Source organism: Panthera leo, chromosome D1 (assembly GCF_018350215.1).
Source record: "Panthera leo isolate Ple1 chromosome D1, P.leo_Ple1_pat1.1, whole genome shotgun sequence".
Taxonomy (NCBI): Eukaryota; Metazoa; Chordata; class Mammalia; order Carnivora; family Felidae; genus Panthera; species Panthera leo.
Window position 1 is genome coordinate 37876717 of NC_056688.1, and position 19559 is coordinate 37896275.

Here is a 19559-nt window from a genome sequence, read left to right on the forward strand (position 1 = left end):
GCCTAGATGACCTAAGTCATTCTCTTTCTATATGCTAGTCCAATCTGTCTTGAATTGGATCAGTAAATATAATGCAAGGCATCACCACGTGTTCCTCAGAATGTACTCAAGTATAATGCAGTTCTGGAGTGCCCAAAGATACTGACCACTAGAAAACACTATCGTGAATTTGCTTTTAGAATAATTTTACAAGTCTTATTTTGTGTATTTCATTTTGTATTTTGTGTATTTGTAAGTTTCATTTCCTTCATAATTAAACAAACCTTGATTATGCTTTGACTCTTCATTCTTTGAATTCTCTCTTTCTTGAATCTGTTCATCCAATACTTTCTTATATTCAATTGTTTCTCTAGATAAGGTTTTCACACTTTCTTCCGCCTGAATCCTTTCAAGTTCTAAGCGTCGAATCTTATCTTGAAGATTCTTCAGAGCAGAAAATATGGCTGCCAAATCCAAACATGAATAATGTAACAATATATATGGAGAAAGTTCAATAAAAAACATACTTATCTTGGGGCACCCTAGGTGGCTCAGTCAGTTAAGCGTCTGACTTTGGCTCAGGTCATGATCTCATGGTTGGTGAGTTCAAGCCCCACATCAGGCTCCATGCTGACAGCAGAGCCTGCTTTGGATCCTCAGTCCCCTCTCTCTCTACCCCTCCCCGGCTTGTGTTCTTTCTCTCCCTCTCTCAAAAGTAAACACTAAAAAAATTATTTTTAAATATGCAAATCTAAATAAAAAATAAAATTGACAGGTGGGCCCAGGAGAGAATCACTCTTTGGGAACAATGGAATGTTAATTATTGCCACATAATTGTTTTTTTTTTTTTTTTAAACCTACTTAAAGCTATCTTCTGAGTCTCTGAAATGTGCTAGGTACTCAAGTAAACAAATTATTATGGCAAAAGATTACAAAAATTTTATAAAATGGTAAAAATATTTAATCATACAAAATTAATCATACAAAATTCATACGTAACCTCAAGTATATTAACTGTCAATCTTTTTCTGTTTTATTAACAGAATCCTATGCAGAATCCCATTGTAAAGTTAAAGATATCAAGCACAAAAAGGATTATTTTTTTAAGTCTCAGTTTTTTCATTATATAGGAAAAATTCTAATCACTCTTTAAACTGACCTCCAAAAATTTCTGATTATAAAAGTAATATATAAAAGAAGAATATATATAAAAAAGCAGCATACGTCTGTGTGTGTGTGTGTGTATAACTTATAATCCTACTACCAAGAGATAAGGACTACCATTTTTGGTTATTTCTTTCAATCTTTTCTGATATATGCAAAATAAATTGAGATTAAAATTTATGATTTCTTTTTCACTTTAGCACTATAATAAACTGAGCATTCCCTCATATAATCAGATCATCTTAAAAGATTATCTCCTTATAATAATAATTAAAAATTAAAAATGAAGTTACTGCGTCCAAGAATATCCATATTTGAAACATCCGTATTTGAAAGGCTCTTGAAAGTAAAGTACCTTCATAAAGGGTTGTATCAATTTATACTTTCATTAAAAGTATGTGTCTTTGCCAACACACCCCACTATTACACTATTTCTGTTTCGGTTAGTCTGATTAAGAAACAAAAGCTACTACTGGTTATTTTAATTTGCATTTCTATTAAAAGTTTGAAGATTTTTAAATATATATTATTGGCCAATTTTCTTTTGAATTCCTTAAGAAAAAGTTGCCCCTTTGATTTTATTAGTTTATTAATTCTAGTTTAGATGCTGTCAGTTTTAGTATAAAGCTGTTCTGATTTTTTATATCATTATAATGAGAAATCTTTTGCATCAAGTTCTTTACAAAGATAGAATGCTCTTCAATGTCAAGAATACATAAACTTTACATGTTCCTTTTGTTACACTTAGAGTTTCACATATTCTTACATTTAATTCTTTATGTGAAATAAGATACTTTTGTTTTGAAGGAAGAACTTTAAAGGGCGATTGCCTCATATACCAAATTCACACAAGTACTAAGATATATAGGTATTATTATTACTAACACACATATACCTTCTACCATAGTCTCATACACACATACCTGAAATTACAGTTTCAGTATTTTTATTCTGATTCATTATTCTAGTATTTTAACTATTAAAACCTTATAAACATCCCTCCCACACTATATAAACTTTTAAAACATTTCAAAGTTATTTATTTTTACCAATTAAACATTCAGAACCATTTTGCCTAAACAACAATTTCCGTGAAACTTCATGGAAACCGCATAATAGGTCGGAAGAACTGCCGTCTTAAAAATCGAGGGTTCTCACTCAAAACAAGGCACACCTTTCCATTTATTAATGTAATTCATTCATTCACCAAATTTTAGTGCCTAGAATGTTACAGGCCCCAAACATGAGATTGATACATTTTATAATAGAGCCAGTTTACTCCTAGTATACGGTGACACTACAGTGTAATTAAACATAAACATGAAACACATACAACTTAGAAAACTAAAAAATCAACTGAAAAGACTATGAGAATAGAAGAGTCCAGATTTAAGATTAGTATTTAAAGGAATTAAATAATTCTCTAAAATACCTGGAATAATTATATAACACATGTAAGATGAAAAGAGAAAATTAATAAATGTTTTTTAATATCAATTTGAGGTTTTTTAAAACTTCTTCTTCTAAACCACTAAGAAGTATTTATTAAAATAAAACTTTGTAGGGGTGCCTGGGTGGTTCAGTCAGTTGGGTGTCTGACCTCGGCTTAGGTCATGATCCGGTGGTTTGTAGGTTCAAGCCCTATGTTGGGCTCTGTGCTGACAGCTCAGAGCCTGGACTAGCCCCTCTCTCTCTGCCCCTCCCCCACTCACACTCTGTCTCTCTCTCTAAAATAAATATTAAAAAAAAATTTTTTAAATAAAACTTTGTAGTACCAAACATTTCTTGCATTCCTTCATTAGATTATACATAATTGTGTATGATTTTGCTAGTATTTTACTTCCGCATTTATGGTCATTAATGCAATTGGCTGGAACACACGATTTTCTGTTCTGTATGGTCAGCAAATGTAGTATCACAGGGATGTACTGGATTAAAAAAAGACCCAAGGTGGGGTATATGCTTTCCTTTTCTACATTCTGGAATGGCTTATGTATCAGCAAAATTATTTGTTTAAACATTCCTCAACAACACAAAAAAATGGAAAGATATACCATGCTCATGGATTGAAACATTGTTAAAATGTCCATATTACCCAAAGCAATCTACAGATTCAATGCAATCTTTATCAAAACTCTAACTCTATTATTCAAAGAACTAAAACAAATAATCCTAAAATTTGTATGGAACCACAAAAGACCCTAAATAGCCAATACCATCTTGAGAAAGAGAAACAAAGCTCGAGGTATCACAATCCCAGATTTCAAGACATACTCCAAAACTGTAATCATCAAAACACTACGGTACTGGCACAAAAATAAACACACAGATCAATGGAGCAGGTCAGAAAGCCCAGAAATAAAAGTACATTTATATGATCAATTAATCTATGACAAAGGAGGCAAGAACACACAGTGGGCAAAAGATGGTCTCTTCAATAAGTGGCATTGGGAAAAGTGGACAGCTCCATGCAAAAGAATGAAACTGGACCACTTTCTTACACCATGCCCCAAAATAAACTCAAAATGGATTAGGGACCTAAATGTGAGGCCTGAAGCTATAGAACATCTAAAAGAAAATACAGGCAGTAATCTCTTGGACACCAGCCTTATTAACATTTTTATGGATATGTCTCCTTAGGCTAAAGAAACAAAAGCAAAAAAATAAATTACTGGGGCTGTATCAAGCTAAAAAGCTTTTACGCAGCAAAGGAAGCCATCAACAAAATGAAAAGGCAACCTACTGAATGGGAAAAGATATTTACAAATCATGTATCTGATCAGCTGTTAACATCCAAAATATACAGAGAACTCCTAAAACTCAACACCAAAAACCCCACAAATGATCCAATTAAAAATGGGAAGAAGATCTGAATAGACATTTCCAAAGAAGACATACAGATGGCAAACAGACACATGAACAGATGTCCAACATCACTAGCCATCAGGGAAATACAAGTCAAAACCACAGTGAGATATCACTTCACACTAGTCAGAACAGCTAGTATCAAGAGACAAGAAGTGACAAGTGTTGACAAGGATGTGAAAAGCGATCCCTCACACACTGTTGATAAAAATATAAACTGGGGAAGCCACTATGGAAACATTATGGAGGTCTCCTCAAAAAACTAAAAACAGAAATATCATATGATCTGGTGATTCCCCTAGTGAACATTTATCCAAAGAGAACAAAAATGCTAATCTGAAAAGATATATGCACTCCTATGTTTATTGCAGCATTACTTACAACAGCCAAGATACAAAAGCAAATCATAGATGAATAAAGATGTGGTATATAAAATAAAATATTACATATTCCACACACATATACATAATGGATCAATATACATATACAATGGAATATTACTCAGCCATAAAAAAAGAACAAAATCTTGCTGATACATAACAAGAAGGGACCTAGAGAGTATTATGCTAAATGAAATAAGGCAGAGAAAGACAAATACCAAATGATTTCACTTGTATGTGGAACCCAAAACAAACAAAAACAACAAAAATCCCACACCTGACACACGAACAAAAACAGAAACACACTCATAAATACAGAGGACAGGGAGCTGCTGGAAGGGAGAAGAGTGGGAGATGGGCAAAATAGGTGAAGGTGATTAAGAGATACAAACTCCAGTTATGAAATAAGTCACGGGGATGAAAAATACAGCATAGGCAACATAGCCAATAATACTGTAATGACACTGTATGGTGACAGATAGCAAACTACACTTACTATAGGGAGAACAGAATACACAGAAGAGTCCAATCATTATGCTTCACACCTGAAACTAATGTAATATTGTATGTCAACTATATTTCAATTAAAAAATAAATTCTCACACGAAAGAGTTTATACAGAAGGCCTGAACCTTGGCTAGCCTCTGGAAACTAGGCTCTTGGAATGCTCCCTATGTTACTAATTAATAAGGTTGTTTTGTATGCCTAACACTAAATCCTTCTGGGCAAGCCTGTCTCGATTGTGAAAACAATGTGTTTTATGGTGAATAGCATGACTGTGCAGGCGCCAAATATTTGTGTGACCAGCTCCAAATAAAAGCCATAGTGTCTGAGCCTTAAGTGGGCTTTCCTGAGCAGAAACACTGCACACATCATACAGTTTACAGCTGTAGGAAGAAGTGTCTTTCTGTGTGACTTCCATAAGAGAGAAATTTAGAAGCCTGCATCTGGGTTCCTTCAGATTCTACTGTAATAAGCCACAGCCATAACTGGAACCACTTCTGAAACTTGTGAGGTCAGTCCTCCTAGTTAATCAGGTACATGGCCCTGAGATCCCAGAATATGAAAAATTCACCAATGTTTTCAGTTTCCACAATGCAACTAAATTTTAAGAAACTACCAATAGCCACGTTTTAGAGTAGTATCAAATAAAAATATCCACAAATTGTTGGAAAAATTATTAGAATACTATTTATTTTCTACCTACACATCTGTGTAAGGCCAGATTTTTTTTTCATACTTCAGTCAAAACAACTTATCAACACAAATGGAATGCAAAAATAGAGGAGAATCAAGCTGTCTTTTATGAAGCCAGAAGTAGATTTATAAAGTATAAAATAAAACAATGTCACTCTTAACAGTATATTTTTTAAATTTGGAAAATAGTTATTCTTCATTAAAATGTTTATGCAAACATGTAATGGGTTTATTAGGGTTTCTTGGAGTAAAAAATTTGAGAACAAATGCTTCAGGAGAACAGATGGACAGTAAATTGTTATTAATACCTAACACCATAGCCATAACTTGACTCCTCTCACTGATCACAAGAATACTGAACTTTTTCCAGTAAGTGTGACACAAATTTGTAATAGTTCAAGACTGTTTCTCTCTAAGCTCTCAGCCATGAGTGGCCTGGCACCGTAAAAGATACCAGACTAGGCGCCACCAGCCCCATCAGTTTACCTCCATGAGCTGTACATGTATTATCATTTCATTTTCCACATGTACTATGATGAAATGAAAGGTTTGGAAGCACTGGCTAGTAGTATTGCCTCGTACTTGGTTACCTTGCTTCAAATGTCCAAGCCATTCTGCATACTACCATCATCTGAAATGCATTAAACTAATAACATAAACAACAGGTTAAACTTTTTTGGAATGACATACATTAGTTACCATTTTTTTAAAGGGCTCCAAGGACAATACATTTTCTGAAGGCACCAATAACTTCCAATTTCTTGTTCACCACTTTTCTAACTAAAACGCAAAATGAGTATGAAAATGAGAATTACAAGAAACATAGTTTAATTATCCCTTTCTATGGCATTAGTCAAATTATATTTTCAAAGTTATTAGCAGAGTGCAAAGTGAAATGGTAATTTATCAAATGAAAAAATTAAACTAGAACTTAAGAAGAATCACAAGTCTTTTTTCCCCTAAAGTATTAGTGCAAAAAAAAAAAAAAAAAGAAAAGCATTTATTACATGTAAAGAAGAAAAATTTTTTAATAGGGAGTATCTATTCAAAATAAGACTTAACTCATTCAATAAATATTTGAGGGTCCACTAAACAATTGGGGAAAATGTGGAATGAGTAAAGAGTTATAATATTACATATTAAACTAATCATATTTGAGATGTTACTCTATGTGTAAATTTTGAATATAATTATACAATTGTTCTGTGAAAATTAAATGAAATATATTCACTTTACCACACAACTACATTTTGCTGTTTTAAAATTTGTGTTTAATCACTAGTACTAGGCCAATTGTATTTACTAATGATTCTCTACATAAAAGAAGTGTTATCTTTCAACCACATATAGGTTAAACTGACATTTGTAAACTGTGAACTGATTGTGTAGTACAGTACAAGGTAGATAATAATATTTAAGTATAGTCACCAATGTAAAAACCTAGGCCATAATGAGGTTTCAAAAGTGCTTACTAAAATAAATTTAACCAGAAGTCTGGTGGGTTTTTTTGTTTTTTTTTTTTTTTAACATTTATTCATTTTTGAGAGACAGGGACTTGAGAGACAGAGCATGAGTGGGGGAGGGGCAGAGAGAGAGAGAGAGAGAGAGAGAGAGAGAGAATATCTGAAGCAGGCTTCAGGCTCTGAGCTGTCAGCACAGAGCCCGACGCGTGGCTCAAACCCACCAACCACGAGATCATGAACTGAGGTGAAGTCGGATGCTTAACCAACTGAGCCACCCAAGTGCCCCAAAGTCTGGAGTTTTTTAATATATTCGATACTCAACTTACTAACTAGAAACCTCTTATTTATAGGATACGGAGTCTCAAAGATGATGATAATAAAGAAAATGCTAATTAGAGCAATTGATAAAGTGCTACTCATCAGAACACAGCAGTTAAAGACTTTGGCAATTTCAAAAAATAAAACTTGCAAAACATTCAAACAACATATGGTAAAAAAGCACAAAAAAATATACAAAGCCCACAGTGGAGAAGAATCAGGTAAGATTTAGTAATAATTTAGCACACACACACAATAATCATGCCAACAGAGGTCTGCCACGAATACGTGGTCTAGGAATTAGGTATCAATCCTCCCACTACAACATTACATCCAGTTCTGATATTTACTTCTATATAAAGAAACTTCTAAGATAAGTTCAGAGAAAAGTAATTACTAAAGAATGAAAGAGTAAGAAAAGTTAAACGGGGCAGATTTATTCATAGAGCAGAGAGTCAGGAAATGTTTATTTAGTATTTAGACCAGTGTGTTAACAATAATATTAAATTCTGCTTGTGCGTCACTAGTGGTTTTAAGGAATATGAGAGAGAAGAGCAAAAACGGTGATGGAAGAGGAAAGTAAACACAAGAAAATATAATGTGTAAGATAGTAAACAGGCTTCTTTTATCCCTTCAGATCATGGTGTTGTGAACTGTTTAATTAGGATTCATTAAGCTTTTATAATTTTTTTTTTTATCAATCCAATAACATCTATAATTTTACAACAGAAAGATTTCAAAAAGAGGGCACAGCATGAGAAAGACTTGTAAGCCTGACACATGGCTGGTGTGGAAGGCAGAATGGACATCCAAAGATAGCTATGTCCTACTCCTTGAAATTCTGAATACCTGCTATATGGCAAAAAGGACTTTGGGAAAGGTTACTAAAGTTGCAAGCCTTAAAATAGGGAGATTATTCCTCATTTTCGGCCCAATCTAACCAATCACACGAACGCTTAAAAGCAGACAATTTTCCCCGGCTGTGGCTAGAAAGATGCAGCAGCAGAAGTCAGAGCGATATGACGCATGAAGAGAGACCTGACTCACCACTGCTGAAGGGGGACATAAAGAAAGCATGGCAAGGAATGCAGACAGCCTCTAGGAGCAAAATCCAGCACTGACTGCAAGTCTGCAAGACAACCGAACCTCAGCTCTATGACCACAAGTAACTTAATTTGAACAAAAATCTGAATGAGCTGAGAGCAGATTCTTCCCTAGACTCTTCAGTATGGAACACAGCCCAGTCAAAACCTTGCTTTCGGCCACGTAGGGCCCTAAACAGAGAACCCTGTTGAGCCCATCCACATTTCTGACCTACAGAAACTGTGATAATACATTTGTGTTAAAGCTGCTGAATTATGGTAATTTGTTAAGACAGCAAGAAAGCTAATACAGATGGCAAGCTCCATGAACAAATATACAGGTATTTCAAAGAAGCCAGAGCGAAGGATGTGTGGGTAAGGAAGAACAGAAGAGAAGCAAGGGATGAAACTGGTAAGGTATATTGAGTCAATATACCGTAGATTTATGAAAAATCTACGAATTTGTTATGTAAGCCATGAGGAGGTGCTGAAATTTGTTTAAGTGGGAGAGATGATGGAAAACAGCAAATGGCAGGAATGGGGCTGAAAGGCAAACCACAGGCTAAGCAATCATGTAGGAGTGCATTACAATTACCTATGCAATAGATGATGAGAGCCTGAACTAAAGCAATGCGAATGGAGAGACAGAACAAATAAGTCTTTGGGATGCTTCAGAGGCAAAACACCGATTTTTGGTCCCTGACTGATACTACAGATGACAGAGCAGTCCAGAGTTCCCAAAGTATTTAGCCTTGATGATTTGGTGGAAGATAGTGTTCAACGATCAATAAACAGAAGAAAGGTACTATATTTTGAGAAGGGAAGAAACAGGAAGGGGAAAATAGACTTTCCTCTAATTTTAAAAATACATGGAAGACATAACGGTTTTTAAGCAGTGGGTAAACAAACAAACAAACAAAAACCCCATCTGTTTTGTTAGGCTCTATTCAAACAAACAAACAAAAAAAACCAATCTATTTTGTTAGGCTCTGTTACCTCTGCTGTTACTTTCCGGATAGGCAAACGTAGGCTTATTTGGAGAGCGTCGTAGATCACTATTAAGGAAAGGCTTATCAGGTGGATATACTACATATGGAGATGAGGAATGGCGAGCCACATTTCCATTAGACCTTGAAGGTTCGGCTAAGCTCCTCTGAAAAATAAAAATACAGAAATTACTTTTCAAATTTTAAAATGCCAATAGGATATAAATACATAGACACATTTGTTCATGTATTGCCCATATTCCACTGATGGAGATAACAGAAAAAACAGAGCCCACTTACTATATAACAGAATTCAAACATTACTTTAAAATAATAAAACTTCCAAAGTGTTTCACATTTGACTACATATAGCCATTTGCCAGACACTATAAAAAAGAAATAATGTTCACACAACTTGAATACGAATACTGCACAGAAATACTTAAATATACTCACAATTATGTTTAATATATTTTACTTAAAAATATGTAATGTAAGGGGCACCTGGGTGGCTCAGTCAGTTAAGCGTCTGACTTTGGCTCAGGTCATGATCTCACAGTTTGTGGGTTCGAGCCCTGTGTCAGGCTCTGTGCTAACAGCCCAGAGCCTGGAGCCTGCTTCAGATTCTATGTCTCCCTCTCTCTCTGCCCCTTCCCCGCTCATGTTCTGTCTCTCTCTGTCTCTCAAAAATGAATAAATGTTAAAAAAAAAAAAAAATTAAAAAAATGTAATGTAAAATATACTCAGAAAAGTAAATTTTATAGTATCTGAAACTGTTACAAAATGACTGAATTAATCTATCCCTACTCAACTAAATACTCCCTGAATATTTATCAAATGTCCAAGACTCTGCAGTAAACAGAAAGGCATAGTCATTGCCTCAAAATATTTACATTTACTTAAGAAAAAAAGGTGGAAGAGGGGGTTTAATTAGAAAACATTAAAGCTTATCAAATACCCAAAAATATAAAATTTTGTTTCCACACAAATGAAAATTTTATTTCCATTCATTCTGTCATGAATGGGATTCAGTTCAATTTGGGATTACGTTCCACATAATTTCAGTGCAGGGATGCTAACTGTGGCATGTTGTTAGTTGTAGGTGACTTCCTATTGGTAGGCAGACCGGGAGTGGGGGAAGTAATGGAGAAGCTGAAAGCTAGGGTGGAAGACAGAACTGCTAGTTGTTCAAAATTCTCATTCATTTTTTTTATTCAAATAACCACAGCAAAGTAAGTTCTCAACTCTTATCTTTGCAGAATTATACTATACAGCTCCAGAACAATCTACATCCAGAAAAGTACAAAGGGACAATGAATATTTACAATAACGGTAAACAACCTCCTGGAATAAACAAAGACAATCACAATAACCACACTGTATCTGCATTCTATTAAAAACCAAAGACTATTTCTACGTAAAATCATGCAATTTTCCCACTGATTTAAAAAAAACAAATACAGAACACACTATGGCTATGAAAACTAAAGAAGAGGGCAAAGAGCATGGAAGGGGTATAGGAGTGAAGTCTCAAAGTGGTACTCAAGGAAATCAACGTTAAGTCTATATAAAAAGTGTTTTCACACGGACAGGATTAAGAGTTGGCATTTTTCGGGGCGCCTGGGTGGCTCAGCGGGTTAAGCGTCCGACTTTGGCTCAGGTCACGATCTCAGTTTGTGAGTTCAAGCCCCACATCAGGCTCCAAGCTGACAGCTCAGAGCCTGGACCCTGCTTCAGATTTTGTGTCTCCCTATCTCTCTGCCCTCCCCTGCTTGTGCTCGGTCTCTCTCACTCTTAAAAACAAAAATAAACATAAAAAAAAAAAAAAAAAGAGTTGGCATTTTTCAAACTTTTTGGAAAACTGACAGGTTTTGGAGATGACTGGAAAACAGGGTAAGATTTCAATTCTTAAAATATATAAAACTGCTAAAGCTCTTACAAAGCACCACAAATTGTCACTTAGCTTAATTTTAAATATGATTTTTCACAGAGAACCTTAGGTCTTCATACAACCTACTACAATCCTATTATTTAACAACTACCATTCAAAGTCACTGGTTAGTAAGTATTCCTTAACAATATATATTTATGAGCATAAATCACCTGTATATTCACTTAAGATGTTCAAAACGATTTTTATTAGAATTATTGAACACTGCACAGATACTAACAGAACTATGCATAGAGGATTTACCCAAAAAACCCAAACCAAAACAAATGAAAATAAACCATCTTCATTAAATTCACTGCCTACTAGCTCTTATAAAACTAAAAGTTCAAAATTTATCCCTCCTGAAACATTTCTCCTTTGAACTCGAAAGGCCAACAGGTACATGAAAGATGCTCAACATCCATTAGTCATTAGGGAAATGTAAATTAAAACCACAATGATTACCATCTCACCTGTTAAGAATGGTCATCATCAAAAAGAAAAAAGATTACAAAAGCCGGCATGGATGTGGAGAAAAGGGAACCATTGTGCACTGTTCCTGGGATTGTAAATTGGCAGAGCCATTATGGAAAACAATATGGAGGATCCTCAAAAAATTAAAAATAGAACTATGATACAATCCAGCATTCTGCACCTCCATGTTCATATCATAGCAGCATTATTTACAATAGCCAAGACATGGAAGCAATGTGTGTCCATGGATGGATGAATGGATAAATAAGTTGTGGCATATACAATGGAATATTATTCAGCCATAACAAAACAAGAAAATCCTACCATTTGCAAAAGCATGGATGAACCCTGAAGGCATTATGCTAAGTGAAGTCAGACACAGGAAGACAAATACTGTATGAACTCACTTCTATGTAGAATCTACAACAAACAAAAAACCAAACTCTACGGAAAAGGAAATCAGACCTGTGGTTACCAGAGTTGAAAAACTGGGAAAAAGGGGAATTAGAGGAAGGTGGTCAAAAGGTACAGACTACCAGTTGTAAGTATTAAGGATGTAATGTACAACATGATGACCACAGCTGACATGGCTGTATGATATATAGGAGAGTTGTCAAGACAGTATATCCTAAAAGTTCTCATCACAAGGAAAAGAAATTATTTTTCTTCTCTTTGTATCTATATCAGAAAAGGGATGTTAGCTGTACCTACTGTGGTAATTACTTCACAATATATGTAAAACCATCATGTTGTATGCCTTAAACTTGGGCAAGTGACGCATGTCAATTATTTCTCAATAAAACCGGGTAGAGAAAAGACTTGTCTTTCAACAAAATTTGTCACATATGTATCATAAAAATACTGCTCAGGTTGGGTCAGCAAATTATGAAAGTACTTTCTATATAAAGATTCAAGTTATAATGAAATTCTTTTGAAAAGCTATTAAAAATGTACTCCATTTTCTAAGTCAGCCATCTCATTTTGAATGTTTGGGTTTAAGCAAAGTCACAGTTACTACGAATGGGTTGGGTCAATGTCCTCATTTGCTACCAGAAGTTTAAAGCATAGAAAGAGTAACAGATCAGCCAAAAGCAAAAGGAAGACAGAAAATAAAATGGCCTTGCAAAAATTATTTATAAGAACTATTTTGAAATAAAATTAAACCAAGAAACACAAAACTGGCAACTCATTACATATACACACAAATGTGTCTAATAAAAATAGTAAAGGATAATATGTCGTATATATATACAATATTATTCAGCTTTAAAAAGGAGGGAAATCCCATTATATGCTACATAATTGATGAACCTTGAGGACACTATGCTTAGTGAAATAAGCCAGTCCAGAGAAAGACAAATACTTCATGATTCTACTTAAAAAAAAATTTTTTTAACATTTATTTTTGAGAGAGAGAAAGCAAGCAGGAGAGAGAGGGAGAGAGGGAGAGAGGGAGAGAGGGAGAGAGGGAGAGAGGGAGAGAGGGAGAGAGGGAGAGAGGGGAGAGAGGGGAGAGAGGGGAGAGAGGGGGGGAGGGAGGGAGGGAGGGAGGGAGGGAGGGAGAGAGAGAGAGAGACAGAATCCGAAGGAGGCTCCAAGCTCTGCTCTGTCAGTACAGAGCCCAATGGGGGACTCGAATTCACAAACCATGAGATCATGACCAAAGCTGAAGTTGGACACTTAACCAACTGAGCCACCCAGGCGCCCCATCTACTTACATAAGGTACCTAAAGTAGTCAAATTCATAGAAACTGGAAGTAGAATGGTGGTTACCAGGGAGGTTGCAAAGGAGAGCTATTTAATGGAGAGAGAATTCTGTAAGACGAAAAAGTCTGGAGATGTTTCACAACAATATGAATACCCTTAACGCTACTGAACTGTACAATTAAAAATTAAGATGACAAAGTGTTAGGTAAACACCTAAGAATAGCAATATAATTAGAAAAAACAGTATGTGTTCTTAGTAGCCAATTTTTCCAAGTGAGAAAAACAATTGGGGATGTTATAAACTTCAGGGATTAGAAAAGTAGTATTTTTAAGAGTTGGAAAGAACCATAGAAACAATCTAGTATACTTCCTTGTTTGACAAGAGAAAAGGAAGTTCAAAACAGTTGACTTGCCTATCTCACCTCCCCTTATAGAATCAGGGGAACCATATTCTAGGTGATTCACTGAACAATTAACCAGTTCTCCAAAGAGAACCACCAGCCTAACTACACCTGTTCTCATATAACCTGCCTTCCCTCCCTTGAAACAAGGAATGAAGTTTGTTTAACGGACCTATCTCCATCTACTATTTAGTCTTGGTTCCTATAAAACCTTTTCCCCTCCTGATGCTTTTTCTCCCTACTAGATCTTTCACATTGTCATTAAGGACAAAACAAAAGCTTTCCTAAATTTGAGGATTCCCCTCCAGTTCTTGCCTCATTTCTTAGCTTTTACAACAAAGTCCTCAAAATAATTATTTGTAATTGCTGCCGCCTTTTAATCACCTCACTCTCTTAACCCTTTCCAATCACACTTGAGTCTTCACCAAGTCAGAGAAAAAGCTCAACCTCACCAATGACTTATATTGCTGAATTCGGCGACCTTTCAGAAGCATGTGATACAGATCACTTCATCTCAACACTTTCCTTAGAAGATAGACCACACTCTGGTTTTCCTGATACACAGGTCTCTTCCTAAGAATCTCCCTGGCTCTCTCTCTTTCCTCTTTCTAAATGCTGCAGTGCCCCAGAGCTTAGTCCTTCCACCTCTTCTGGTTTTCTTCTACATTAATTCCTTTGATGATCTCATTCCATTTTCATCTACATGGGTTCCTCTGATCCTAGCAACACTGAGGGCTTTGAAAAGCCTCTATTTGCGAAATTTTCAAGTTTAAATATGGAATCCAGAAGTCCCTCTCTTGAACTCTAGATTCAAAATTAAACTTCCTATTCATTATCTCCACTTGGATGTCAATAAGGGTACCTCAGATCATGTCTATAACAAATTCTTGAACCCAACTGCCAAAACCTGATCCTCTCCCAGCACACCCAACCATCAGTACCACCATTTACCCACCTGCCCAGGTCAAAACCCCTGGATGGAATCATTTCTCATACATCCCATATCTAATCTTTCAGTATATTTTGTTGGGCCTCTGTCTTCAGAGTATGCCCAGAAACTCACCAATTTCTCATCAATTCCACTAGTAATACCCTGGTTGACACCACTGTGATCTTTTGTCTGGACTGCCATTAACAGTCTCCTAATCACTCTTGTCCACATCTCCTTAGTCTGTCTCCAAGTAGTAATCATTATCACTTAAAACAGTAAATTAATTTGAGTAATACCCCTAATTATAACCCTCCAACAGATTTCCATCACAGAATAAAATCCAAAATTCTTACAATGGCTTTTAAGGCCCCACGTGTCTGACCCCAAGCTAACCCTGACTTGATTCCCTCCCACTCTTTCTCCACACCACCTTTGCCCCTTCATCATTTCCCAGCTATACTGACCAACTTTTAGATTTCTAAAATCCACAGTACACTTCATGCTCTTTTACTATGTTTATCTGCTCCCTGTCTCAGGCCATTCAGTCATCTGCTCAAAAGTCTGTCAGTAAGGCTTTCCCTGACTACCCTATCAAAAGTAGCGTCCTTCTGTCAGCCTATCTCCTTTATTCTTTTTTAAAAACTTACCCCATTTTATGTATTTATTATTTGTATGCCCTGTGGAATAAAAAACATAGTTTTGTCCTTGGTTCTTGATACAGATTCACAAACTCTTGGAATTTCTTAAGTGACAGGAGTCTTTGTTATGTTAATAGTGGGACCCCCTAGTAACTTGAGGATGAGGGCTGGTAGCCAGAAAAACCAACCAAGTGATTAGAGTCAGAAATTTTGGCCCCACACCCTAACCCTAGGAGAAGGGAGAAGGGAGGGGCTGGAGACTGAGTTCAATTATTAATGGCCAATAATTTAATAAATCATAAGTACATGATGAAATGTCCATAAAAACTCTTGGACAGTAAGGTTCTAGGAGTTCCAGAGTTGTCGCAGAAGCCCTTTTTCATCTTGCCCTATATATCTCTACCATTTAGCTATTCCTGAGTTGCATCCTTTATAAAAACAAAAGGAGAAAAAAAAAAAAAAAAAAGCTATAACTGGGGCATCTGGGTGGCTCAATGGGTTGAATGTCTGACCCTTGATTTTGGCTCAGGTCATGATCTCACAGTCGTAGGACAGAGCCCCGAGTCAAGTCGGGCTCTGTGCAGAGCCTGCTTGGGATTTTCTCTCTCTTTCCCTCTACCTTTTTCCTGCTCGCTCACTTTCTCTAAAAGTTTAAAAAAAAAAAAAAAAAAAAGGGGGCGGGGGGCGGTGATAATAATTATTCCCGGAGTTCTGTGAGTCATTCCAGCAAATTAATAAACGTGAGGAGGAAGGGTCATGTGAACTCCTTAATTTGTAGTTGAGTGGCCAGAAGTGCAAAAACCTTTAGGGCACCTGGGACTTGCAGGTGGCTAATGAAACAGGGGCAGTCATGTGGGACCTAGCTCCTTTATGGTGTGTGTGGCCTGCACTACCTCCAGCTAGTTAGTGGCAGAATTGAATTGAATGACGGATACCCAAATGACACAGGAGAATTCATGTTGGAAAAACACAGTCATTCCCACTACAGTTTAAATTCCAATAAAAACACTCGATATAGAAGTTTAATATATCTGTTGAATGAATGAATTACACAATTCCTCTGCAAAACAGGAAAATTGCATTGTCCATAGACTGAATTATCCTACTCAATAAAGTATATAAATTTAAAAGTATAACTGCAAATATATTTATAAAATATAAATTACAAATTATAATTTCCTTTATGACAAATAACAACAAAGAGCACAAACGTCATAGAAAGACTGTAAAAAGAGAACACAGCAGACATGAGACTGCTATACTTAGAAATGTCTACTTGCAAGGTTGGTTCCTGGCTGGTATCTGGGAACTTAAATTTAGGGAAGGTTCCAACTATTGTCACTGTGATTGTCAGCAGTTCACAGGACCAGCCCAGTTTTGATGATTTGCTAAGGACTGACAGGACTCAGAATATAGTTATTCTAGTGATTAGGATAAATTACAGCAAAAGAATACAAAGCAAATCAGTAAAGGGAAAAGATGCATGGGGGTGAAATTTGTAAGATATCAGGTACAAGCTTTCAAAATTCCTCTCTGGGTGGAGTCCTACAGGATGTGCTTAATTCCTCCAGCACAACAGCACCACAACAGTAACAACTTTTGTGAAGTGTTATCTACCAAGGAAGCTCCTTAGACTCAGTGGCCAAAGTTTTTACTGGGGGGCTGGTCACATTCCCAACTCTCGAAAAGAAAGCTGGTGTTCAACATAAACCACATTGTACAGTTTAGGCACAGTGAGGCACTCTTGTCATCGAGGTTAAAGTTTCTATCAGTGTAGGAAACAGTTTACCATTTTAGTCCACAGTTGCCTACCAAAGAGCTAACCTTGCAAACAGGGCCTTTCTAAAGACAACAGTCATCTGAGATGATGGAAGATTTCAAGGGAATTCTTGTTTTCAGTGCCACAGGCCATCCAATCATGAACACCTGAGAACTACTGAAGGGCAAAGGATCTTTCAAGCAGAATATTTATGCTCCCCCCACCAATTATACATGTAATATATACATATGCAAAATAAAAACAACCCACAAACCTCAAACTTGCATGGCACTTTATAGTTTACATTTCCATTATGAGTTGACCCTCACAACCATCCTGACAAGTAAGAAAGCATTTCCACTTTAGAATTCTGAAAACTGTATTTGGGATTCATTTTCAGAACCCTGAACATAGTGTCTTAGATTTGTCAGCAGAGTGTTTTTTCTAAGCACATTCATATTATCTTTTAGTTATTACAAGGACCCCATGAAGGAAGCACAGCAAATATTATTGTCCCCATTTTGTAGTGAAAAAAGCCGAGGCTAAGAAAACTTAAGCCATTTGCTTAAGGTCTCATAGCTACTAAAGAACCCAAGTCTAACTCCTAATCAGCACTCCTCAAGACCCCAAGCATTCAATAAATATTTTCCAACCAAAATGATATGATCCTAAGAGAAACTTTCAGGATTAAAGGCAAAATGTTTAACCTGACCACTTTCTTCCTTGGCAACTTTAGTTTCTACTTAGGAACACTTAAGATTCAAATATTTACTGAACATCTCTGTCACTGCCTTAAGTATGAAGGATGGTGAAAAATGTGTATTATTTGCCTTCTTTTCAAATGGAATATGCAACATGGCTGGAAGACATCAGGTACATAAAAATTTAAATACAATTTAGCAAACCATACTCACCTATATAGAAAAGATAAGACAGTATAATCAAAGTGGGGTTATTGCAGGAATGTAAGACTGGGTGCACATTAGAACATTCATCATGTTCAAGTCAAAATCCATATGATCATCAACAAATGCAAAAAAACAATCATTAAAATTCACTCTCCAGCCATTATTAAAGAATTATTTTCTTATAGCAGTAAAGAAATTTACAAAAAAATCATGGCAATGTATTTAAGGTACAAAACTTAAGTCATTCCTTTTAAATTCAGGAACAAGGCAAAGATATCTGCAAGACAACTTCTAATCAATGTTGTGCTCCATTTTGTAGCCTGCATATTAAGATCATGAAAAGTAACATATGTTAAGATTAAAATGAGGAATCAAAATTTCAGTTATAATCTAAATAGAAAATACCAAAGAGTCTTCAATTATTAGAATTAATTAAGAGTTTAGGGGTGCCTGGGAGGCTCAGTCGGTTAAGCATACAACTCTCAGTTTCGGCTCAGGTCATGATCTCACGGTTTCACGGGTTCAAGCGCCACATCAGGCTGTGCATGGACACGTGGAGCCTGCTTGGGATTCTCTCTCTCTCCCTCTCTCTCTGCCCCTCCCCTATTCACGCTGTCTCTGTCTCTCTCAAAAATAAATAAACTTAAAAATATTAAAAAAAAGAGTTCGAGTTTAAGAAAACTTGCCGAGTAAAGTTAATATGAAAGGAATGAATACTAATTCTATATACGAGCTATAAAATGCAATTTATGAAAACATATAAAAAACAAACTAAAAACAAATTTAATAAATGATTCACAAGATTTGAAATTATAAAACTTTACTGAAAAATGTTAAAGATAAAAAAAAAACTGGAGTAACAATATGTTCAGACAGAAGACTCAATATCTTAAAGGCCTCAGTTATTGCCAAATTGAACCTGAAATTCAATACAACTTCAACTGAATTTCCAACAGAAGATTTTATAATTTCTATTACAGAACTGCAAAAGGCCAAGAATTGCTAACATTTTTCTTTAAAGAACAGGGAAGACAGGTACTCTCTCAGACAAAAAGGAGAATGATTAAGACAGTGAGTATAGACACAAGGAGAGACAAATGTAACACTGGAACAAAGAGCCCACTGAAACATACACACCCATATGGAAATCAATATATTGATAGCTAGAAATGTAAACCACTGGGTAAAAGGTAAGTTTAACAAGTAATTATGTAGCAAATGTGGATCTTAAGTAGAAACATTAAACTGGGTTCCTACCTCACAAATTAATTAAGGATTTAAAAGGCTCCAACTTTAAAACTTGGAAAGAAAAATGTGTGAGAACGTCATTAACAGCATAGGATATAAGACTTTCATGACCAAAAAGTACTAAACATA

The 19559-nt window shown here is 35.7% G+C and overlaps 1 protein-coding gene across 2 annotated transcripts in view; it reads right to left on the bottom strand.

Annotated features, from left to right (window-relative positions):
- The window catches only part of CEP57 (centrosomal protein 57), a 39694-nt gene that overhangs the window by 15568 nt on the left and 4567 nt on the right, over nucleotides 1–19559 (bottom strand). For both annotated transcript variants that reach the window (XM_042907005.1, XM_042907006.1), the window contains exons 2-3: nucleotides 9445–9601; nucleotides 264–443 (exon numbers count right to left, since the gene is read on the bottom strand). In XM_042907005.1, coding sequence (XP_042762939.1) covers nucleotides 264–443; nucleotides 9445–9601 — 337 coding nt within the window. The remainder of the gene's footprint in view (nucleotides 1–263; nucleotides 444–9444; nucleotides 9602–19559) is intronic.